Source organism: Barbus barbus (genome assembly GCF_936440315.1).
Source record: "Barbus barbus genome assembly, chromosome: 12".
Lineage (NCBI taxonomy): Eukaryota > Metazoa > Chordata > Actinopteri > Cypriniformes > Cyprinidae > Barbus > Barbus barbus.
This window is the reverse complement of record NC_136740.1, coordinates 15,051,971-15,077,457: the sequence shown is the minus strand read 5'-3', so window position 1 is coordinate 15,077,457 and position 25,487 is coordinate 15,051,971. Positions and strand designations below refer to the sequence as shown.

At 39.8% G+C, this 25,487-nt stretch overlaps 1 protein-coding gene across 3 annotated transcripts in view; it reads left to right on the top strand.

The window, feature by feature from the left end:
* Positions 1-25,487, top strand: part of LOC306878453 (nectin-2-like) — a 69,694-nt gene that overhangs the window by 13,507 nt on the left and 30,700 nt on the right. For 2 of the 3 annotated variants that reach the window (XM_079430825.1, XM_079430824.1), the window contains exons 2-6: positions 11,980-12,089; positions 12,232-12,484; positions 13,465-13,761; positions 14,119-14,236; positions 15,135-15,283. In XM_079430825.1, coding sequence (XP_079286951.1) covers positions 11,980-12,089; positions 12,232-12,484; positions 13,465-13,761; positions 14,119-14,236; positions 15,135-15,283 — 927 coding nt within the window. Of the gene's footprint in view, positions 1-11,979; positions 12,090-12,231; positions 12,485-13,464; positions 13,762-14,118; positions 14,237-15,134; positions 15,284-21,025; positions 24,773-25,487 lie in introns of those variants that run through there. The other variant, XM_079430823.1, reaches the window with a different exon arrangement.

Below are 25,487 nucleotides of genomic sequence, written 5' to 3'. Positions count from 1 at the left end.
AGTTTCTTGCTAGTAGTTGAAGACTGTAGGTGTTATTTAAAGTCAATGTGAAATTAAAATTAACTTTATTTTTGTCTTAATGCACTTTCCTGGTCTTATTGTGAATAATTCATCTGTGCCGGTATGTATCTGGTATGATAAAATCAACCTCTACTTTTTACCTCATTAAATATCCCATTTCACTCAGAAATACATCACATTATGGAAGTTAAATGGGTTTCGAGAGACAATTCACTGTGAAGTAACGATGTGATGTAAGAAGCGACAGATTTTTATTTTTTTTGCATACTGTGTTGTACATCCGAGTGAAACAGATTATCAAAAAAGAAAAAAATGTAGGCCAGGGACTTGTTTCTATAGGTTGTTGATTGGATAGAGGAATTCAGGCTTTCAGTTGATTGTAAAGCCCGGCTCACACTGTGCGATTTTGGCCACGATTTGTTCGTCTGAGACAAATTTTGAAAATCCTAACATCCTAAAAGATTCCTATAATCCTAGGCTAAAATCGGTTGTCTAGATCGCTGGTTTGACATGTTCACCGACAGCCGATTAATGGCCGTTGCGATCAATTTTTTCCTCCGATTAAATTCTGGCAGTGTCAGAAGATTTCAGACACTTTCCTCAAGTTTCCTGCAGTGTGACATCTCCTACGACGACCGTCAAACCAAGAACCAATAGGAGCACTGAACTTGATGACGCAATTAGCGCGACAACTTCAAACCATTCATTATTTGTAAAAAACAATATATGTACAACGTAAAGTTTACTTAAAGTTTATTTATTAAGGGGCAGGATGTTTAAACTCGAATAACAAAATTACCTCAAGTTCGCTCTGTAGAACTGGAAGTCCATAAAGTCCTCTTTTGCCCAGCCATGACTTGCTCCACACACATCGTCTTTTTCGTTTTTTTTTTTTTTTTTAACATCAAGGCATGTAATTAATAAAACTAACGCTACACGTTGCTGTTGTTTGCTAGCTACCATTATAGCAAGAGAACGCGGGTCGCGTATTGATGACGTAAAACTCCGGACAAGTCTTCTTGAGTACGTCCGTTTTTATCGCGTCTTGACTGTCGTACAGTCTGACATGAAGACAACTGAGATCCTACAGTCTGACATGGGGATCATGTTCGTACAGTGTGACAAGCAGCAATCGCAAAAGATTATTAAAAATCGCACAGTGTGAGCCTGGCTTAAGAAAGGGGCAGAGTTTAAATGGACTTACAGATTGAAAAGTCCAACATGTATCACCAGAGAGAAGTCTGACCTTTTGGTTTAAAATTACAAGGTCAAAAAAAAAAAAACACATTCATGGATGAACTGTTAATAAGATCAGTATACATATAGAAAAGTGATAGGGTGAATTTCTACTTCATGCCAACATTACAGCATATTTGTAAATATATACTAAGGGGCTTGCTGTCATTATCAAAGTACATTAATTTTTAAGTGAATTTAAAAAAGGAAAATTTAATGTCAAAGCTAATTTGCATCATATCTTTCATATAGTGGTTAGCTCCCAGAATGTATTGCACTTATGTATGGATGAATGCATGCATATGAGTGCATGGAATGATGGACTGAGAACAGATGGAAAGAAGAGAGACAGAACAAGCATAACCTTACACCTGGTGCACTATAATGGAGTCAGACAGGGTTAAATAATGCACAGAGACTGGTGGTATGTGTGTTCACATGCATTTGGGAAATAAAATGCTTGGGAAATGTCACCAGAAGATCATGATTAAAGTTATTGTTTTTTCTGTTTTTGTTTGGTTTCAGGTTAAAGTTAGTTTGTAGTAAAACTAATTCGCTTTTATTCAGTTTACATTGGTGAGTAAACTTGCATGTGTGTAAATCAGTTTAGATCAGAGATGTTCTAAATATTGGCTCTTTGAACTAACAAGTAAATATTTTGGTTTAGTTCTCTTCTGTTGAGAGATCAATCAAGGCAGTCTGAAAGCAAAGCAAACAATGTAGGGTCTGTATACTTTAGTGGCCATTATCAGTCAACAAATGCTTTGAAAGCCTGTGAGATGGAGATTCAGAGGGAGATGTGTGTGCTTGTGTGTTTTTCAACACGAGACCTCCAGTCTGATTTATCTCCTCTCAGTTTGAATCATTATTATCTTTCAGCCATTTGGTGTAAATGGTGACCTGGAATGAGATAAACCTACTGCTAACGTGTGTGTGTGTGTGTGTGTGTGTCTCCATCCCCAACGGTTACCGGAGACAGATACTCAGAGGGGTGTTGGGGGGTTAATGAATCTTTTGCCATGGAAACGCCCCCCCCCCCCCCCCCCACCACCACCAAACCATCTGATGACCTCACAGGCTCACACCCTTTTAGAGGTGTGTGTGTATGTTAGTTTTCGCAAAGTGGATTTTCCTAATCTTTATGACTCACTGAAATACGAGCGACTCCGCATGGCAGCAATTTGTGTTTGTGCGTCCAGTCCACAGTGCTTTATTGTAGTTGCTTCATGTGTAAATGTTAGTTTAATTTTTCTTCAAAATTAATGTAAAAACAACCCTGTCACTTGTGCCGAGGTACCATTCCTTTGACATGCTCTGCTTCAGATGGATGTGTCCTATTTCTTCTCGCTGCTGCGGCTGCCATGCCTTGACGGTGTAGCAGGGTCTGATGAGGACGTTTGCACACACACTCGCACACTTTCCTTTGGGTGCCTTCATCTTTGAACTCACACAGACCCTTCTTGTTCTGAGTGTCAGAAAAAAAGGAGCGAGAGCGAGAGGAACTTCAGCTGTCTGAGGGAGTGAAAGACTCACTCAAGGGGAATGCAGAGCAGGCTATTCCAGCGACTGAGCTCAACTTCAACTCTCGATTTATCTCTCCCCTTCTTTCTCTCCATATTTCATCTACCGCTCACCCCCACCGTGACCATCCATACACACACACACCACCCTGTGTCTGTCTCTCTCCTCCGCAGGGCAGTGTCTGTGAGCTGATGGCCGTGTTTCTGTGCAGATGTGATGGGAAACAGCTGTTGCATTTCTCTGCTTGCTCTTTTTTTTTTTTCTTTTTCTCTTCTCCTGTTCCACCCCTCCTCATTCCTGGAAATAACAGGGTGGTGGGTTTACGACCCATTTTTCAGGACTCCCAGTGTCCAGATCTTCTGTGGCTGATCATTCATAGATAAGCGGAGTTCCTTCACTGATCTGATCTGGAATGTGTCAACCGCTGTGTTTGAGGAGATGCAGATGATGATAATAACCTTCTGGTTTCCCATCTTGTATTTTCTTTACCTCCTTTAAGGGTCGGAGTCTTTCTGCACCTCATATTTGAATTCAAAGTTTATCCATTTTGAATAGCGTGATCTAGTTGGTATATGCAGCAATTCTAATGATTCATTGATCATTGCTCATCTTTTTCTCAACTCAAAGTATTAACTTTGATAACCATCTTGTTCTTTTCTTATGTCTTATTACTTCTCATACTATTCTCAAGTGGTTTCTTCTGTCCAGTGTTATAGTGATTGCAGTTTCTCGTCTCTTTTCATCTCATGTTTGTGTTCTCTTCTCATCTGTTTCTCTTTCTCATCTCATCTCCTTACTGTTTCTCTTCACTCCTTTCTCAGGTGTTAAAAATGATAACCGTCTCATCTCTGCTCTCCCACGTGTTAAAGTCTCTTTCTCTCCTCTCACCTGCAGATCCTGTCATTTCCAGCAGGTAATTAGTTAGACACCGCTGCTGGAGTTTGTGAGGGCATTTGTGTGCGCCTGTGTGCGTTTGTAATTAGCCGCGTCTCTGATGTGCAAGTGTGTACGTGTGATGTGAAGAAAATCCAGGATGATCCGTTCCTAATCAAAAGTGGTGGCAAATCTCTGCCGCCTCAGCCTAATCTCCTTCACATCCTTTAAAAGGAGACTCCGGCAGCCAGCTCATTTAACAGCTTAATACTCTTTGTGTGTGTGTTTCCTTTTAGCCCCTTTCGTACATGTCATATTTAGCTCTTTGATGATCTGCTTAATGTATATTGTACCTCTGTTAGATTTTCCCAGAAGTCAACAACGCGGATGCACGTATTCATGTAATCAGCCCTGTGTTCTTTCCTTCTATTTTATACTGGTTTATCCCCCCACCATTCCTCCCTCTTTCTCTCTCTCTCTCTTTCTCTCTCTCTCTCTCTGTCACCTTCTTTGAAGATCAGTGTAATCATAGAGAGCTGGTTTAATTAATGGGGGGTGTTAGATCTTGTGTGTGTGCTATCAGCAGATGTGTGGCAGGTAGTGACTGATCTCTTGATTGATTTCCTCTTTTATTGTTCAACTTTGACATGACACATGCAGAGGATTCACATTTAATTTTCCACAAGACGAGCCTCACTGTGCAAATATTATTAAGAGAAACATTATCGAAATTTTTGAAACAGGGAATCATTTCGGTCATCATTGTGATGGAGTAGTTGTTAAACCCGAATCTGACCCGAATGTGTGTGTGTGTGTGTCCATCCCTCGGCAGCATTGAGGCTCACAGGAAAGCAGTATAGATTTGTGATTCGGATATTTCCGTCTCTAAATTCCTCTGCTGTGAATCAACAACATTTATTTGTGATGATGGTTTATAACCAAATGAGCTTTATAGTTTACCACACATATCATTGTGCATAAAATTTACTTTTTATTGTATTTGACATCTCTTAAAGGAGCTCTTCTGCTTTGGATTTATCAATTTTAAAAATATAAGGTAAAAATATCTGCACAGACAAAAAACTGATATCTCGGAGCATAATGGAATTTCAGTGGCTCATGAATGTTAATTCATTAAAAAGACCAGGCGAAGTGCTAGGATTACCTAGCAACATCATTGTGAGCTAATTGCTAGTTATGAGCTCTAGATTTGCCATATAGTGATGTCATCTAAACCTCGTTTCAATGCTGCTACACCCATGTGGTGAAATGCTTGGGTAATGTGTTCAGTGGAATGTGTCTCAGCCTAGTAAATGTGGGGCTGTCTGTCCACACACACGGCTCACCCTACCTGCCCCCTCATTCTCCTCAGAAGGGCTGTTTTGTGTCTGTGTGCTTTGCTAACATTGGCCATTTAGCTCCTTTGAGCCGAGTGTTTACTGACTCTCAGTGTGTTTACAGACGCTGTAATGAATGTAGGTTTAGAAAGCGTGCTCTGAATGCGTCTGAGGGGGTCTGCAGACTTTGATCCGTGCTCCATACTCTAAACTCTAAAGTGCCTCCTGGCTGACACTTTATAATACTTGAATTTATTGTGTTTACAAATATAACACTACTATGTGTGACGCACTACTTGTTTAAAAAGCGACAAGCAAGTAAAGCATCTATTGCGTGTGAATCTGACAAACGACGTGATGTTTTGTCAGTTGTTTGGTTTTGTTTCTATAGCGTTGTGCATTTGATGCGCATGTGTTTTGATAGGCTGTCCATATTCAATATGAAGAGATTAATATCTTGTTGCTGGAAACTTGTCACATTGTGCCTGGTAAAGACATGGTGTAGTACTGTGCATGTTTAAATGGTTAGTTCAGATTTCTAAATCACAAGTTTTCAATTCGGTTTGGTTTGAGTCCAGTTCTAATTAGACATGATTCGATTCTGATTCATTTGGCGCTGTATTTCAGTTATAATAGACATTTTTCACTCTTTACTAAGTTGGAAAACTATTATTAGAATGTGTGGAATTATTATAAAATAAACTCATGAACACTTCCGTTAGAAAGTCTTATTTATATAGCACATTTCATATAGACAGTGGTAATTCAAAGTGCTTTACATAAAAGGAAGTGAAATAGTCATTAAAAATAATAATAATAATCACAACAATAAAAACAATATAAAAATTTATTTAAAACAGTTAAGAATAGAAGATGATTATACATAGTGCAGTGGACTCCCATTGTTTTGTGTGAACCCTTGGTATTTCTAACTGACTCTATCCTAATGATCTGAGTGGTCTGTTTTACGATAAGACCGAACAGAACTGACAGGAAGCGAAGTGGGAGAGAGATAGGGGCGGGATCAGGAAAGGTCCTAGTGTTGGGATTTGAACTTGGGACACCCGTAGTGCAACGGCACTGTATTTCAGCACGCTGCCCACAAGGCAATCGCCGCTGACGTCTGTGAGTCTTTTTAAACGATAAATTGAATGTACAGAAGAAATTCATTCAAGTCATTCTTGAATGGTGCAACACTACTTCACTACTTGAAAGAAATACATGCTATTATTTTTGCAGTCACTGCAGTCTAAATTGAATATGAGATAAGAAAGCAATCTACATGAACTACTGAACTGGTATTGTATAATATGAATCTTGAAGGTTATTGTAAGGGCTAACCAAATTATGTGACTTATTTATTTACTCGCTTGCTTACAGATGTTACATTCATAAAACCCAACAAAATAAAAACTAAGTACAAGAGAGTAAGACAAAACAAAAGTCATTCTGCCTCCTTGCACGCCTTGATCAGCTCTTCACAAGATTGTTAGGTAAACGATAGCCTGCTGTGAGCTCGTATTGTTCCCGATTGAAGCCTAGTATAATATGATTGGCTGCGGTCTCTTAGCTATGGCTGGAGATTTTGCTATCTCTTTACTTTTACCCAGAAGCATCTACCCGAACGGGTTCCCTCCTTCTGGAAAATACAGGAATCCAATTACACACCACACACAGACGGAGACGAGTGCATTTTTATGTGTGCAGGGGAACAGAAGTAAAGAGAAACCCGAAGTGTTTAATTATCCGTTTCTTCAAAGGCTAGTCACGTGATCCTGTACATATCACTTACATTTGCATTATGTACATGATGAGCACTGAAAGGAGGAAGTTTTTGCATTTAAGTTATTTATGACTTTTAGATGCAAAACATCTACTTGCTAGATTTTTAATATCAATACTATTGAATAATATAGAAATGGAGTGTTTCAGATGTCATTAAAAAGCTCTTCTGGGACATTTTATCCTCACTAGGAAAGCAAAACCTGTTTTTCCACACACAGTTTTCCAGATTAGTCCACAGATTACCTTTGAGCTCTGTGTGTGTGTTGAAAGATTCAGTGTGTACTGTGTGTCAAGTGTGTTTGGTTTTCGTTGTCTCTAATCTTAAGGATTTTTTGTGAGTGCAAACAAACAGCAATCATTCTTCTCCTTATCTCGGCTCATCTGATTGGTCACCTCAGGCCAGTAACATTCAAGATACGCTGATGACTGACTGCTGTTACAAGCCCAGAATATGTGTGAAGATATAAGGCTCGACGTGTCCAGCAAAACGAGGAATGACTGTAGCGATGCACAAACTGTCACACTCGTAATCGACAACGAGACGCCCATGTTTTATTTGAGTGAAACACTTCTCTTTCAGTCCTTGCAAAAAGCATCTTGTTATTCTTGTCTCTCTCTCTCTTGGTCGTAAGTGACAGATGAATAATTTAGCCTGTGGGATGGAAGGCCCTTCGCCCTGGTCATGTGTCACTCCTCTCAATCTGTGTGTGTGTTGCATGTGTTTGTACAAAGAGGCAAATAGTTGATGATTTGTGCTTCATTTCAAGCCACACATGGCCCTCATTCTTTCTCTCAGGCCTCATTAGCTCGTAATTGTGTGTGTGTGTGGTAAAAGTGAACAGGGTTGCGTGACAACTGCTCTTTTCCTCTGTGTGTGTGTGTGTGTGTGTGTGTGTGGTATCATTTGAGCTCCTTGTCAGACATGTTTGATACAAAAATATCTGGTCAAAATTGTAACACACCATTGAAATGTTTGAATGCTGATTCTGAAGGGCATCTGCTCCAGAATTCCTGTATTTGCATACTAGTCAATGGTGGATGCATTTTACACTTACATTGTGTTCTTTGAACTTTGACATATGCTAAAAAATAATTTACCTAGGTGTTAACAATTTACAAGCACATTTTAAAGGGATAATTGACCCCAAAATGAAAATCCTCTGATCATTTACTCATGTTGTTCAAAAAATGCATTACAAAAGATGTGTTTTTGGTCTATACAATGGAGACCAATGGTAACCTGTTTGGTTACCAACATTCTTCAAAATATCTTCTTTTGTATCATGCAGTCAAAGGTTTGGAATGACATGAGGGTGAATAAATGACTCGAAACAAGCAGATTGACTTCTCTACTATTTTTATTAAACTTTTTAATCTGATGGCTTCTCATGGGATGGCAAGGTGTCCACTGGTTGCACACTTCAGAATCTCAGCAGATGCAGTTGGTCATCTGGGGATTGTTTACTGACTGTTTCATGAATATTGAGTATTCAGACTCGGTCATTTGACATACTGCGATTTGCATATTGCCTTTTTCGTTTTTGTTTACTTCCTTAAAACAAGATGCATTTACCTAAGAAGGAAGAATATAAGCTATTATGCAATAAACACTGATGTACTTGGATTTGGTAAGATCTTATCTAATGTTTTTAAACAGTTCTGCTTAATATTTTTGTAAAAACCTGTGATTCTTATTTCAGCACTCTTTTTATAAACAAAGTTAGACATTTTTTAAATGATGATATATTTTGTTTTAAGTGTTTTTTTTTTTTTTTTAACCCAAATACAGAAAGTCTTTTATAAAGATAAAAATGCAAGAAAATTAGTTTTGCAGTATATGGTAAACCATGGTTTGAATTCAACCTGCATCTTTGTGCCAAGGTTCCTCTCATTCCCAGATTTTCTGTCTCCGTTCTGCTGTCTCTATCAATAAAAAGTGGCTAAAAGTCCCCAAAAACAGAAGGTACAGTTTCACACTTGGAGACATCTGCGTATGCACATAAATAAACATGTTTACTGTACGCGCAAACACATGCACGGCCGCGCTCCCTATGGACCCCCTCCAGCTGTTCATCTCTGTCTGTTCCCACCCCTCAGTCTTTATTCCTCTCTCTGCTCACATCAGCTGTGTCATGAATGATTCTCATTCACCCACTGGACATCTCCATTTTCCTGCTTACCACGCATTTACTCCGATTATGTGTGATTGATGATAAACTCTGCGGATAGAACCTGTATGCTCCGTCATCTGTCCTTGCGATATAAAATGAAGGTCTACTCACGCGCACACACACACACACACACACACACACACTCAATTGGTAGTCACAGTGCGTCGTCTCCCATCTAAACTCTCATTCTGGGCACTCGTCTGCACTGGACTGAACCGTTTTTCTCTCAGAATGGAAGGATGAGGAGATTTAAGACAGCGGTATTCCCTGTGTGTGTATGTCTGTGTGTGTGCGTGTGACATGATGATGGGTGACAGGCCTCCGAATGGTGGTGTGTGATTTACATAAACGCCCTCTGACTATGTGTGTGTGTGGCATGTCACCTGCAGGCGGCAAGCACCGAGAAACACGCTTGACACACAGCCTCTGTCTCTCATTCTGTTTTACATACTGCTTTGGACCTTAATCTATGGAGCTGTCGTTTTTTGTTTTATATTAATGGAAACGAAGTTGACGTATAGACAAACAGTCTTTTTATTGGGTGGTTGATCATTCAGCTCAGGGGCTTTCAAAATAGGAACCCTGAATACAACAGTCCTCTTGAGTGGGATACCCTTCCTAAATTTAGTAAATGGAAAACTTATTTTTTTATTTTACCATTTATTTCTTTTTTTAATTTATTTACTTAATTTTACTGTAGTTATATTGTTAGACTTATTTTTTACTTTTACATTTTTATTTCATTGCATTTTTTACTTTTCATTTAAAACTTTACATACTGTATATTATTTTAATTTTTAAAATTTTTTTTTGTTTTCTCTGAACTTTTCCTTTAAACCAGTTGACAATGGACCTGAAGATCACCTATGCAGTATATATACTGTATGATACAAGGGACTGTAAGTCCTTTTACAACCTTTTTCATTTGTGAGAAATATGCCATCTGCGCTTACTGAGTTGGTTTGTATCTCACCTGTGCTTTCAGTTTATTATTAAATCTCTCTATCTTCTGCCCCCTTCCTTCCTTTCCATTTACACACGGCGCTGCTGTATGTCTAGGTGAGAATTGTATGCGTTTAGTGTTCTGATGGACTGCTGACTCGCTCTACACATTGGTGTAATGACCTATCCTCACTCTCCATCCAGAGAGAGACAGAGAGAGGTAGATTTTCAATAACAGGGCTCAGCGGTGCTAAACGCGGGCTCAGAAGTAATCGCCTTGGTGGGTGCACACACACACGCACCCCCTCGTCTCAGACTGAGCACCTGCAAGAGACAGAGAGACACAGTGGGATCCACTATTGGAAAAAATGCTTCCATTTTTCTAATTAAATGTATGGTTTCATTAATACAAATGTATATTTTATACAAATTATATTTTCAGCATCACAATTTGGGTGAAAAGAGAATGTTTGTTTTAGTTCAAGTATTTAGTTTGTACTTCCACTCTTATTTTAAAGCAGTATGAACTCAAATCCTGATGATCATGTTCTCCAGAGCATATTGAGCTTCAACGAAAGAAGACAGTCACATTATCAATATCACAAATTGATTTGTGACCTAGACATTTTGAATCCCATATTTTCAATATGGACTTTTTAACGCCACTGTATGTTCCTGATAAAACTAATAAGGAAGCAAGTCAGAGTTCCATGAATCTTGTTTTACTTTTTCAAGCTTCCTTTTTCTTTCCCTCTAAACGTCACAGTTTTGAGGCGGTGTTTTCTCATTTGTGAGTTTCAGTCTTTTCAGCTGGTTAGCAGACAAACTGGTCAAACTAGTTTTATACCTACATACTCTACACTCTCGTGAATAAAGGTGACATTAGAGTGGTACTCTTTGAAAAAGGTACAGCTTTGTATTTTATTTACCCCTAACGGGAGCATATTAGTACACTGAGCATACATTTTAGTATCTAAAGTGTACATATCAGTACCTAAATGGGTACATATTAGTACGATTTAAAAGGATACCACCCAAGGAACAGCTTTTGATAGGGCTTTATATTCCTTTTTGACACGTCGTCACAATAACAAAATTTTGCATGCTAAAAAGGTCAATTGTTTATTGTCAGTAGTGTATCAATGTATGAAGCACAGCTCATATTGAATTCACATAATCAACCAGATGTGAAATATGCGCAAATTAGACAAATTCATGATTGCAGATTTTTTTTTAAGCTTTATTTATGGACTTTTTATTCCTTTTATTATTCAGATAGGACTGTTGAGAAATGACAGTAAGGCATTGGGTAGAGAGAGGGGAGTGGGATCGGCATAAGACCTCGAGACGGGAATCGAACTCGGGCCATTGTGAGGACAATTGCGCTGTATATGACGGCGCACTAACCATGAGGCTATCGGCGCTGACGATTGCATAGATTCTTCCTGAAATGAGGATATTTCAGTGGCAAAAATTCTGTAAAAATGGTAAATGTGGCCACACATTTATGCGGTAGATTTGCAACTTTTATAAGGCCATAGTAGAGAGAGGGCAGGAAATGATGGGGAGAATGGAATCAGAAAATGTTGCGAGCCGGATTCAAACTTGCAGGTCCGCATGGGCACCAAGGGTCTGACATATACAGTGCTCCCATGATACTTTACTGTTTTGTGTGCAGTTTTCATTACTTTACCATATTAAACCCCCACTGATGTACACACACACACACACACGTGCACTTGTTGAATGTGTTCTGTCAGGTTTGTGGTGGATGATGAATGCTTCGTGGTGAGAGCGAGCTGAATGTTTTTTTTCATAGATTCTTTCTCACGCGCTTGCACACACACATTCACATTTAGATTTGCACCCTCTCACAACCCGGCTGAGATCAGAAACATTGGCCTACTTGCTGTTTTGTTGTAACCTCATTTATCATTTCTTATTTCACCATCCCTGAACTCCTAGACTGCACTGGTTCGTGCTGAATTTCTCTCTGGTGCGCTCAGCGAGGTGGTCGCGGGTCACCTGAATTTATCCGGACAGAAGTGAAGGTTGTTTCCTGTTCTCATGGCCTTTTCTCGTTCTCTTTCCAGGAGCGTTGGCTCAGCGTGTGAGGGTGGAGCCAGAAGTCATGTCATATCCTGGTCAGACAGTGACACTGCGATGCATGTTTCCGAACCCAGGCGATACCCAGCTCACTCAGGTCTGAAATCAAAGTTTCCTGCCAATCCAACGAAAAAGAGTTTGTAGAAAGAACTTGTTCACTGGGGTCATTGCAAGAACTGTCTGAAATATTTTGCTGTGCTGGAAGCATCAGTTGGTCATTTGTTTTCTTTGGCATGCAGGTGTCATGGATCTTTGAACGGACTGACACAGAGCGAACCAACATTGCAGTTTTCCATCCAACCTTTGGGATAAATTACCCAACAACATCCCCTGTTGTAGGACGTGTCAGATTTATATTAGATTCGCCCACATTGGACAACCCATCCATTCAGATCAGCAATGTGAAGATGACCGATGAAGGCCGATACATCTGTGAATATGCCACCTACCCTTCTGGCAACGAACAGGGCGTCACTTCGCTGGTTATGCTGGGTGAGTATGAGTTTGTGTGGGGACGAGGAAAAGAAACAACTAATCAATAAAATCATTTAAAAAATCGATAAAGAAAAGATCAACAAATTTCATTATCAGTTAATTGGAAAAGTAATAAAATGTATATGTATTTGTGTATAGCCAAAAAAGCCTTTTTTTATTTATTAAAATCGTTGGGAAAATGTAATTTTTACATGATTAATTGAAATATGTACATTTTCCTAATAAAATACAGGAAAACAGCTGTTTTAAATCCAACTAATCTAAAAATTGTAAATAAATAAACAAAATCAGGAGGAGAATTAGGCATTTTTTATATCTGATTAATTGCAGTACTAATTGACATACAACATTATTTTAAATAAAATACTGGGGGAAATGGCTATTTTTATTATCAAATAATCAAAATGGTAAAAAAAAAAAAAGAAATTTCAATTTATTTTTTTGGGGGGGAGGGGGGGTGAGTGTAGGGGACTGAAACAACAAGTGACAGCTTGGATCAATTATCAAAATATTTGTCAGTTGCAGTCTTTTAGTCTGTTTTAAAGAATATGTGTGTACTCAGACTCACGTTCACGTCTGTGTCTGTTTGCGGGGCTTAAAGGGGATTTATAAATGGTATTGTCAGATCAGTTGTGCTGCTGTTAATGTGTGTGAAATGTGGCAGTAACCTTGGCCGGGTTCTTGCTCGCTTGCTCCCTCCCTTCTCTCTCTCCCTGCTATTGATCTGCCTGCTTATAATGCTGAGAGGCCGTCGCTTCCCTGTCGTTCCCCCTCTCCCCTGCTTTTCTCCTTTCCCTCTCTTTGATGTCTTTCTCAGAGCGAAACTTGAGTACAATGTGAACGCTGTGCTTGCGTGTGGCAGGACAAGCCAAGCTGTGATCTTCCCGTCTCCACTTCCTCCCCTTCTCCTCTCATCTTCCCTTACCCACCTTCACATTATAGCATCAAATAAAGGTCACACTCTCTCTTTCCCACAGCTAAACCGAAGAACATAGCTACAACTGTCACAGTTACCGCCGGCAAAACCCCAGTCATTGTGGCACGCTGTGAATCATCCAATGGCCGTCCGGCAGCGACCATTTCTTGGTCCACAACGCTTAATGGAAACATGACGCCGCCGATCACGACGGACAATCCGGATAATACGGTCAGCGTCCAGAGTGCCTACATGCTGACTCCGCAGCCGTCGGATAATGGCAAAGACATCAGCTGCATGGTGTCTCACCGTACCATGCCCCAACCCGAGACCATCCCGATGAAACTTGTTGTTGAATGTAAGATTTCAACTAGACCATTACAATCACCAGAAACCACTGATCCAAATGCTGTTATGCTTAACAGTTCCTGTTGCTATAGCTGAGAATTGCTTTAGTGAGTCATGTCTCTATTGGTCCTGGCCGGTAATGTGTCTACACAGTACGCCAGACATTAGTAATGGCCATCAAGCAAATTAGCCTGAGGCTTTACAATACTGCTTGGACCAGAAACACAATATAAGGGGTCAATGAGGCCATTATAGAGTCAGCTGATCAGTGTTCGATTTGTCCAAGACTTCAGTGGCTCAAAGCTAAACTCATTCATAAAGGCTAGTTGTTCAATCCACCTATTTACTGTCTTTTTCTTTCTGTCAGATCCTCCCCGGGTGCAGATCAAAGGGTATGATGATAACTGGTACAGGGGTCGGACAAGTGCATTTTTGACCTGTCAGGCAGATGGAAACCCCGCCCCCACCACCGTCACCTGGAAAACGTGAGCATTTCTTTTCCCTTTCAGTTCTGATTCGTCTTACCCATTAGCCAGGTTTACACTGTAGATTTTTTTGGCCGCATTTTGACATATTTTAAAGATCGTTAAAGACTTCAATGGCCAAAATGTCCAGCCTTTGATTGTTTCATGCAGGGTTTTCCAGTCCTGCTCCTGAAGACCTCCTTTCCTGCATAATTTAGCTCCAAAACAACTGCTGCCAATTTTCTAGTGTTCATGACTGGTTCAGGCGTGTTCAGCGTTGTCCAATCCTGCTTCTGGAGGGCTGCCTTCCAGCCGAATTTAGCTCCAATCCTAATTATACACACCTGAACCAGCTAATCTAAGCTTTCAGGATTGCTAGAAGCTTCCAGGCAAATGTGTTGATGGAGGTTTTGGCATTGTCTGAAATTTTGTGTGCAGTTTGATGGCTGAACTTGTGAAAGTCAAAGGGATGATTGGGACCAAAGTCTTGGTTACGCTGTATATCATTGATGTCGCACAGTGTTCCTTGGCATTTACTCAAAAATCTCACTGGGAACATATTGTATAGTCTGACAAACAGCAATTGTAAAATACTGTAAAAATCATACAGTGTGCACTCGGCTCAAGATAATGACAATAAAATGATGCAAATTGCACACAAAAATGGAAAGCACTTTCTCAATCTGGCGCCCTCTATTCTGATTGGCTGGCTTTGACACAAGTTCTGGGAGTGAGGACCCTCCCTAAAACGGCATGTAAAAACATAAAATTTGAGTCAGATGGCTTCTACTAAGTGAGCGGTTCTTGGCCAAAATAAGCTACAAAGTGGACCAGACTTTATGCTAGTAGTCAATAGGTCTTTTAAGCTTAGTTTCTATCAGAAACGCTGTGCTAATGTTGTCTGAATTTTGTCCCTCAGTTTGTCTGGACTGATGCCTGAAACAGTGCAGGTGCAGGAAACCCGGCTTGTTGTGCAGAAAGTGGACGACACCATCAACACCACCTTCATCTGTGAGGTCAAAAACAGTTTGGGATACAGCAGAGATCAGGTCACCGTTTTCGTGAGGGGTGAGTCTGTCTGTATACTATTTGATTGCAGGTTCCTCACACATTTCCTCACTCTGTTGAGTGTGAGGTGGCAACAGGGGCAGTAGTTGGAAAAATGAGACCTAATTTCAGACAAGCAAGGGGTTACAGTTCAGACATAAAGCAGTTTGTTGGCACTTTTCTTCTGCATGCGTTTTGTTCGTCACTCTATTTGTCCTCAAGATCACCCCGCATGCACTGTCATCCCTCAGCCTTCAGCTCTTCCTGACTCTCTGGTGGTGTATTTTACTATAGTCTGGGACTTTCTTGATCTGGTAAAACATTTCTGAAAATGCGACACATTTACCATAGAATTCTGCAGGATGTTTTCCAAAGAGAAGAGCTTGTGGGTGCTTGTGATTGCAGATGTGACTGTATTTGGGTGGGGTTGAGTGCAGCTGTATTTGGGTGGTGTTGAGCAGTGTTTTGACATGGTTTTCTGTTTAAATCATAGGGTTTTTTTTTGTTTTCACAATGTCGAAAATTAGTTAATATTTTGAAGATAGTGCTTCACTTACAGCATGCTGTAAAGGCGATTTCACAACACAAGCTATGCACAAGTTTGTTGTGTATATACCTTATTCTCACACATTGGGTCTGTACATTTTTTTTTCATGCTTTTATGCTCACCAAGGCCACAATCAATTAAAATAGTTATATTGTTAAATAGTATTAATTTAAAATGTAATTTATTCCTGTAATGGCACAACAGAATTTTCAGCAGACATTACTCCTGTCCTCAGTGTCACATGTTCCTTCAGAAATCAATTTAATATGCTAATGTGCTGATCAAGTAACATTTTTTTATTATTATCAATGTTTAGAACAGTTTTGCTATTTAATATTTTGTTTATGATCCTTTAATGAATAGAATGTTTAAAGGAACAGCATTAATTTGAAAAATGTATTGCACCCTTGCAGGATAAATATTAGGTATTAAAGTATAGTAAATAGGAATTTCTTCAAGAAAAACAAAACACCTTTTGGACAGATATGTTTGAGTAAGCTACAGCACCTTCTACTATAGTGGTTCACTGTCAGGTCTTTACCCAGCATATTATGACTGGATTATATAGATCAATTATATTCTTTCTACATTTCTATTAAAACAAGAGTTAATATTTTTTGCATCATATTTTCATCCATCTCTTTGATCCATCTGGTCTTTATTGACAAAATCAATACATTTTTGGCATTCTTTTTTTGATTGCATTTAAGATACTTACTTTATAATTTTTTGGACTGTATTATCAGTGATGTTCAGATGGGTGTGGGTTGGATTTGTGACCCCTGGTTAACGCCTCCTGCCCGTCCCAGAGTTTGATGGCTAAATCGAGAACCACAGTATGTTTGATGGCCTCCATGGGATGCAAAATTGTCCTCTCCTAGCTTTTTCTGGCCCATTCTGATGTCCTGTCACAGGCTGATGGAATAAAATATCCACATGGTTGACTGCGGAGGGACTGAGCTGCTTTAGTGCTGAGCAAGACTAATAGCTCTTAGGTAATGTGGAGGAAAGGTGCTTTTCTCGCACAACTTGGGTTTTTAAAAGCCTTCTACCTTCCTCCATTCCCCTTCACTATCCCCTCTCTCTTGCATATACGTGTCCTTGCAAATCAGTGTGGCTTGAAGGCAGATCTTTGCTCATTTTGAAAAAATACATTCCCCTACCAAACACTAAACTGACAACATCTTGCCTTCCCTCCTCTTTCGGGTTCCTCCCATATTCTCATGGAGAGAAAACAAGAGAAAAGACCAGCAGGAAGAGACGGAACCAAGAGAGGAGGGTGGAGCGGATGAATGCTGGTGGCATTTCTACCCCCTTGGGAACCTACGGCTCTCCCATCGCACGTGCATCCTTTCTCTCTCCTCCTCTCTTCCGCTTGTATTACTTTCATCCTCTTCGCTTCAAACTCTTTTGTTTTGTTCGCCTGAACCACTTCTGTGCCTTCCAAACCTGCTACCCAAACTCCTTCTCCAACCATCTCCTCACAAAAGAGGCTCTCAGCGAGGATAAGTCAGTCACTGCTGTTTCAGCTCCTGGCCGCTTATCCTCCTGTCAAAGGAAAAGCGGAAGGGAAATGCTAATCAAGCCCGTAATGCAAAGCCAGCCTGTGCTGTGCGTGTGCAGACAAAATTTGTTGTGTTCAGTCGGTGTTTGCGGCGTGTAGTGTAGGAGTCAGGTGCAAGAGGAGATATGTTCCATGGAGCGCCGCGGGAAGTGTTGCTTAGCCGTGAAGTGGTTCTACATAAGTGCAGCCGTTTTGACAGCCATGAAATGGCCACTACCTTCTCAGTCGCGTGGCTGTCTTCGCCCCAGGCAGCCATCTCCATGGTGACTAAGGTCGGCCCGCACAGATCTTGTCTCGGTGTTCCTCCTGAAAGCAAGAGAGCGGTACAGAGATACCTTGGAGCATGTTTTGTAGCTCCACCACTGGAGCCAGAGCCGGGAATCCAACTACGAATCCAAATTGTTTCTCAACACTGTGCCTCATGTTGCTCTCAGGCAACCTAGATTCAACCCCCACTTCTCTCTCTCTTTCTCTCCTCCATTCATTTTTAACTCTAGAGATTCTGTCATGTTCTCCATCCAGCTGTCATGGACTAAAATCTCCTCCTCTGCCTTGTCCTGCTTTCTCCTGTCCAATGGTGTGACAGAAAAATTAAAAAAGAATGTGAGGCATTCAGAGAGATTTTTGGCCTCTTGTCTGTCTAGGAAATCTCAATGAGCTTCATTCATCCACTCAGCCATTCACTTAGAGTCTTTCAGAGCACTAATATGTACATTTATTAATATACTGCCAATACTTAGAGAAAGATAAAGAGACTACATTAGTGGTAATACAATATAATTAGTGGTGTTCACGAGCCAGTATCACTTTTAACTGTTTCTTATGCTTAAAGGGATAGTTCACCCAAAAATGAAAAAGTCATGTTGTGAAAACAAGTCATTTTTGATGAAAACCGAGAGCTCTCTGTCCCTTCATAGACCGCAACGCAACTACCACATTTAAGGCCCAGGAAGGTAGTAAGGACCATTTTTAAAATAGACGTAGAATCTGATATTTCTGGCATTTTTGAAACACAAAGATATTTTAAAGAACGTTTTTTATTTTCAATGAAAGTCAGTGGGGTCCAAATCAACAATGAACCCCTCAGACTTTGCATTAACATGAGGATGGGTACACTGATAACAGGATTTTTATTTTTGGATGAATTGATTCCTTTAAGCAACTTTTAACAGAAGTAGTGGTAGACATTTACATTTACATTTATTCATTTAGCTGACGCTTTTATTCAAAGCGACTTACAATTGCTATATATGTCAGAGGTCGCACGCCTCTGGAGCAACTAGGGGTTAAGTGTCTTGCTCAGGGACACATTGGTGTCTCACAGTGGATTCGAACCCGGGTCTCTCACACCAAAGGCATGTGTCTTATCCACTGCGCCATTACCACCATGGCGCAGTGGATAAGACACATGCCTTTGGTGTGAGAGACCCGGGTTCTAGATCTTTTCTGCCGTTATGTGACGTACATCTGATTGAAATTAATTATGGGAAAAAATATAGGACAGACTTGGTCCATCAGTTGTTTACGGAAATTAAATCCGATCTGAATGTGAGTTTGTAGTCGACTGTAAAAAAGGGGGCGGGGTTTACACAGATTAAATGATCGGAGAAATCCAGCATACGACACCAGAGAGAAGTCTGTCGTGTCACTAGAAGGTCAAGATATTACATCTTGATGATAAAATTACAAGGTCAAACTAATTTTTAAAAATGGACACATGGATGAATTCGAAAATTCAATGAATTTGAAAATGTTCACTTAATGCCGACTTTATGAGACAGAAAATTAATGTAAAATATTCCTTAGTCAAAATGTGTAAAATATTCCTTATGCATAGTCAAGCAGTAGATAATATTTATTACATATTTTATTTTATTTTAAATATTGCTTCTTTAGAAACAACTCCGAACACCCTAGAAACCACATAGCAACTTGCTGAAAACCGCTCGGAGCACGCTCATGTGCCAACACCCTGGCATTGTGACAGTGGCTTCAGCACGGGCAAGAACTCCTGTGTGGCTGTTTGTGAGTGTGAAATCTTCCGCTAATGAAGCCATGTAGATCCGTGGGTGTGTGTGTGGCCGCTGTATGATCAGACTGTCATGTATAATTCAGAGGACTCGGGCAGGCAGTGAGAGATTGACTCGAAGATCAGAACAACAAGCTCACTCTGACTGAAACAGTAGGAGGTAGAGGTGTATGTGTGGGAGAGAGAAGTACGCCGCAGTGGGTGGCTAACGGGAACACGGCGAGTGAGGCAGTCAGACATGATTGTGTTCCTGTTGTTTCTGCCGTTAGGTGTTTCTGTGCAAGATGCACTAGAAAAGCCGATGACAATCAATGAAAAATGTAAGAGTTCAAGATGATGATGTTGTTTATTTTGGGTGTTAACACATGCACTGCTCTCTTTCAGCAGTGCTAGTCAGGTCTTTGCAAATTAATTTAATCTCGTACACGTATTCGCCGGGCACTGAGGAAGAAGCTGTGCGCTGTTGTGTGTTTGTGGCTTCAAGGCCGATGCGTCTGTCTGCTATCGCCCCCTGTCAATCCCAGCCTCCTCTCTTACGCCTTCCTTCCTCTCATCCATCCATCTATCCATCCATCAACCAGCCATCCGTCCCTTTGTCCATCATCCTCTCTTTTCTGTTTTATGTGAGGCTGCATGCTGGTGCTGTGTTTCCTTCTTTATTGAGCAGTTGTAAGTGTGAATGCTACAAACTGGCCTTATGGAAATCCATTCCCTTGAGGAATTGCACAGAAATGTCACCATCCCACATGCATTCACATGATTAAACATATACACACATTTACATTTAAACCCAGACTGGGTGTGAGGAACTGGAAATAATTTTCCCCTGTCTTGTAAAGATCCCATGAAATCACTTGGAGAATGTTGACTTTTTTCCTATTGCGTGAATGTAGTGTTTTTGTTTTATTTTAATGAATCTTTTAAGTAAACAAATTGTTCTTGTGTAACTTCCATGCACTCAATTTTTTTGTGGGGTGGGTGGGTGCCTGGTAACTAAACAAATAAGCTTTTCACAGAAAGAGTCACTGTTTTGGGTTTTAACAATACTCTGGGAGTCATTTAACGAGACATTATATGAACGAACTGAATGAACTAAGGCACGTAGTACACAGTGTGATTTACTGACCGACTGAATGAGACGGGCATGGCGTTTGTTCAGTTTGGCATGCAAATCTTGGTCAGAACAAGTAGAGGAAAAGCATTGTAAGAATGATTCATTTGTAAAATATGTATACACAATTTTTTTAACAAAGGATAATAAGATTTTTTTGGTGTCTGTTAACACATTGGTTCAGTGAATTATTTATTTACTTAAAAGATTCAAGTCACTTAAATAAAAATGTCCACCATCCTAGGACATTTCGAAAGACTTGTATCATTATCATTAACCATTTTTTTGGTACTTGATTGGACAGGAATTTGTTTAGTTAAGACAAGGAGTAATCAAAAATTTTTGTTCGCTAAAATGTAGGCTTCAAATATAATACACATTGACTATAAGACACAAATCGCAGTTTTCATTGGGTCTTTAAACATTTGACTTCCATTTCCTTTCCATGAATCTAATTCTGGCTAATTCTGTTATTCCGTTTCTCTCTTTTTTTTTAACCTCTCTGTTTCTAGAACAACCACCTCCCGCCTCAAACGCAGGTGTGATCGCAGGCGCGATCTTCGCATGTATTCTGGCTGTCATACTGTTAGGTGTCCTCATCTACTTCCTGGTATTCCATAATCGCCGCCAACAGCATGGATACCGTGGCACCGGCAAGCCAGCCGGTGCTCCCTACGACTCCTTTACCCGCCTCTTTGGATCTGCCAAATCAAGCAAAAATGGCACTGGAAACAACGGAAACAACAACACGCCCATTTACAGAGGAGAGGTGGGGCTTAACGAGAAAACGGCCAATCAGGGCATGCACCCGGGGGGCGTGGCTCTGCTCGAGACCACACACACTCACACAGCGGATATCCTGCTTAGTAGAGAGATGGACGAGGTAGAAAGGAAGAAATTCGATGAATTGGAAGAAGAGGAAGAGCGATATGATCATTTCGGTGGGGGCGGACCCATCCTACAGCTCCGCCCACATGACGATGACTTAGATGATGACATGGAGTCCCAGAGGGACGGCTCTGTGATTTCTCGGACTGCAGTCTATGTGTAAGAGGAGAGCAGAAAGAGGTTCTAGGAGGGTGTTCGTGGACCTCTTCCAGAAGGATTGAATGGATGGATTAATGGATGGATTGAGTTAATGAATGGATAAATGAATACGCTGGATATAGCACAGATTAAAACACTGAAGGATCGGATGAAGTAAATAGAGACTACTAAAAACAAAACTGTCAGTTTTCCATTCTTAATTATTGCTCTGGTTGTCATGGTGACACATTCTGAGTAATACGAAACTGCAGATGTTGACACTGCGTGATATATATATGACATGCACACACATGAAGTTATATATGTAAATCCACTGTGCTGTTGTGTAATAGTTTTAACTTGTTCTTATTTTCTAACGATCGTGGTTTCACACTTAAACTAGATTCAAACTTGATTCTCTCAGCATGAGTTGAGTTTGGGTAGAGCACATTCCTCGGCCCTACATCTCTATGGAAGCTGTCGTAGCGTATTGTGGAGATTTTGAAAAGAGTCAAATGTGCCCAGTGCTTTTGATCTGTTATACACTCAAGTTATGTCTAATATTAATAACTAGCCACGCCTCCGTGGCCTTCCTTCCTGTTAATTCATCCTCACATGCTCATCTGTCTCGAGATGATGTGCACGATTCACTCATTATACAGCACTCGGTATCTCAATCCCGCGACATGACTCACCAGTGAATCATTTGGTTTTTCGGGGCTAATCAGATGAAATCAAATGTTAATAAATGGTGTGTTTGTTCTCACCCACAATCCATTTAATCAGGAAAAGATGAGTTCAAGGCAGCGCTTTTTACCATTTTCCTTGTACAGTTTCCTTTTGCATTCAGTCGTAAAACAGTGTAGCAGAGCGCTGTAGCAATAAAAACAGCGGGTCAGGGTTACATCCTTTTTCACAGTGAACCATAAACCCTGATGGAGAGGAAGAATTCAACTAAATTTATTGTAATATGTTACAGTTAAACTTAAAGGGATTGTGTGCCACACATGTAACACTTTACAATATTGTTCAGTTTATTAATATTGGTTTTAGTTATCATGAACCAACAATACCTTTACAGCGTTTATTAATCTAAGTTCATGTTAATTTATAATTATACAATCCTTCATTATTAATATTTGTACATAATACACTCACAAATGTTTATTTATAATCTTGAAAAGTTAAAAATGTCAAAATTGGCATTATTAACCAACATTAATAAATGCTGTGGATATATTATTAAAAGTCAGTTGATGATGATACCTAATGCATAAACTATTGCTAATGAGTTAAATCTTATTGTAAAGTGTTATCAACAAATCTATATTTATAAGTTTAACCCAAGTCCAGGGTTACCATGGCCACACAGCTAAATATACCTCTCCTCAGACACCACAGTTTGCATCGCATACTGTTATTTCTTTGTGTTATTAGCGTTCCTCTCAGCCGGTGAGATACACTGCCTTGTTTAATGGGAAATAAAATGAAGAAGCTGAGTGAAAGATCATGCGTATTGTTCGATGTGAGGTGATTGTAAACTACTGTATGTACACATTTTATTTTTCTTAAAATTGAAAAAAATCTATACTTCTAAATGTTGTAAATACGGAGGCGAGCGAGGTGAATTTCCAGGTCGAATGTTGCGCATGTCAACCACGGCTCTGTGCATACAGTACTATATGAGAGCACATATCACACATTTTCATCTGTAATCTAGTATCAAAACACATTCACATGGGGAAGCTTTCTGTGGGGTGTAGTTGGCGTGTGTGTGCGTGTGTCAGTGTGTTAAGTGGTGTCTGACTCGAGGGCAGTGAGTTAGTCCTCCAGTCTCTCAGGGTCTCACACACAAACACAGTGTGATTTTAAACTGGACATCACACACACACACACACACGTGTTCTTTCTCCCTCTAAATCATCTGTCAAACCAACTGCCCTTGAGTCTATAAGTGTCCCTGTCTGTTCCTGAGCATCAGAGGGCATAGTGGGGACCTTAGTGTTGTTTTCCGTGGGCTTCCGTCTTGATTCAGTGAGCCTATTAGTGCCACGTCTGGATCAATGCCGCTGAAAGAAGTTGTTCTCACCTCTGAAAGGGTGGTCAGTCTGACACGGGCCGTTCCGAAACGTCTGGCACCGAATAGGCCATGGCTTCAACGCTGGCTAGTTTACATCCTGATTGAAAGGTCAGACCGCGATCAGTGAATGTGTGAGTAGAGGAAGTGAATTCGTCACTCGTGCTCTGAGAGGCAGAATGCTTTAGCTCCTCATTAGAGGAGAACGCACTGACCTTCTAGCTCAATGTCTCCTCCAGGAATTCCGTAATGAAGGAATGGATGCCTTGAGAATATTAAGGAAGTATCCTCTGCGATGGGAGATGGTTTAAGTAGCGGAGTTGTGAATATGGGATGTTATGGTCTCCTCGCTGTCGTCCCTTGTTGTCTGGTTTAGATGTTCCACAGTCCTGTTAAACACATACACACGCACATTTAAAAGCCTTAATGTCACCGTCACAAACATCCCTCCTGTGTATATAGTATAAATATATAAACATGATATTAATAAGGCTAAACAGTGATGCCACATCCTTGTGTATTGTACTTCACTGTTGTGAGCATGAAGGATACATATTGTTTAGTAATGCCTTATAATGAGGTTCATTTTGTTAGCAATTTTAATGCATTAGGTATCATGAAATAACCATTTTTACTGCATTTATGTATATAATGTTAATTTAGAAATATAGGCTACTATTGATTGTTCATAATACATTGGTTGGTTAATTTATTCGACTTGAAATGTTAAAAATATATTCGTAAAGGCAGAAATTAACATTAACCTAAGTTAATAAATGCTGTAAAAATGTTAATTATTTTGTTTCTTAGTGCATTAATGTTAGCATATTGAACCATATTGTAAAATGTTTTTGAGTTTTATATCAGTTGATTTTACTGTTTGTTTGTTTTTTTTCTTGTTTTTTTAAAACGATCTGTGCTTTAATTGTTTTTATTCTGAGTGATTTATTGATGCCTGTAACGTGTTTGTACTATAAACTGTTGAGCAGCGCTCTCAAACTCTCATGGACACAGAAAACACATCTATGCTACTAAATGCTTTACCGCCTTGTGTTGCTTTTAGGTTTTATTTTGGTTGTCTGAATGTTTTCAGTCTTTGTAATATTTTCTTTTTTTAATTTGATTGCTTATTAAAGTCTTACAGATATTTGACGGTGTTCTTGGTTTGTGCTGAATGCTCTGGGCTCAATCAAATCTCTCTTGTTTGGATTTCCTGTAGCGTTTTTCAGGCTGGGTTGTGAAAGTTCAGCGGTGTGTGTGTTGATAAGTCACCTGTCACAGATAACACCGCCGGCTGAAATGGAGCTAAATGGGCTGTGCAACAGAGCGACACACAAAGCGTCCACATAAAGCTCTATTTTTTACTTCTTTAGTTATTCTGGTTATAGCATAGTCTTAACGTATTCATTTTTATCCAGTTTTATTCATAGGCAGATAATCTTAGATAGTCGAACATAGTATTTTTGTTGACGAGAGAGCAAAATTAAACCAATACAATGTTGTGAATGCAACTGAGTTATCTTCTTAAAAGAATGATCAGTTTTTCTAAGTCGTATTTTCTTCAGTAGTTTTAATTAATCAAGATAATGATGCTCATTATTAATTTAATCTTTATTGATGATGAAATCAAAAACACCTTATGAAACATTTTGTTCAGTAAAATTTTAGATTATTGTTTGCGCACACATTCAGATGTACCGCTGCAACTACATAACAAAACAAACAAACTTGTTTTATGCGAGTCAGAAATAAACCACACGCAATATAAAAAGCACAGGAATGTTGCTGAGCTTATATTCAAGTTTCTCCCCTTCAGGTTATAAAGTTGACAGCCTCAGCATAGTTCAGCCCTACCTCTACTCTCAAAAAAC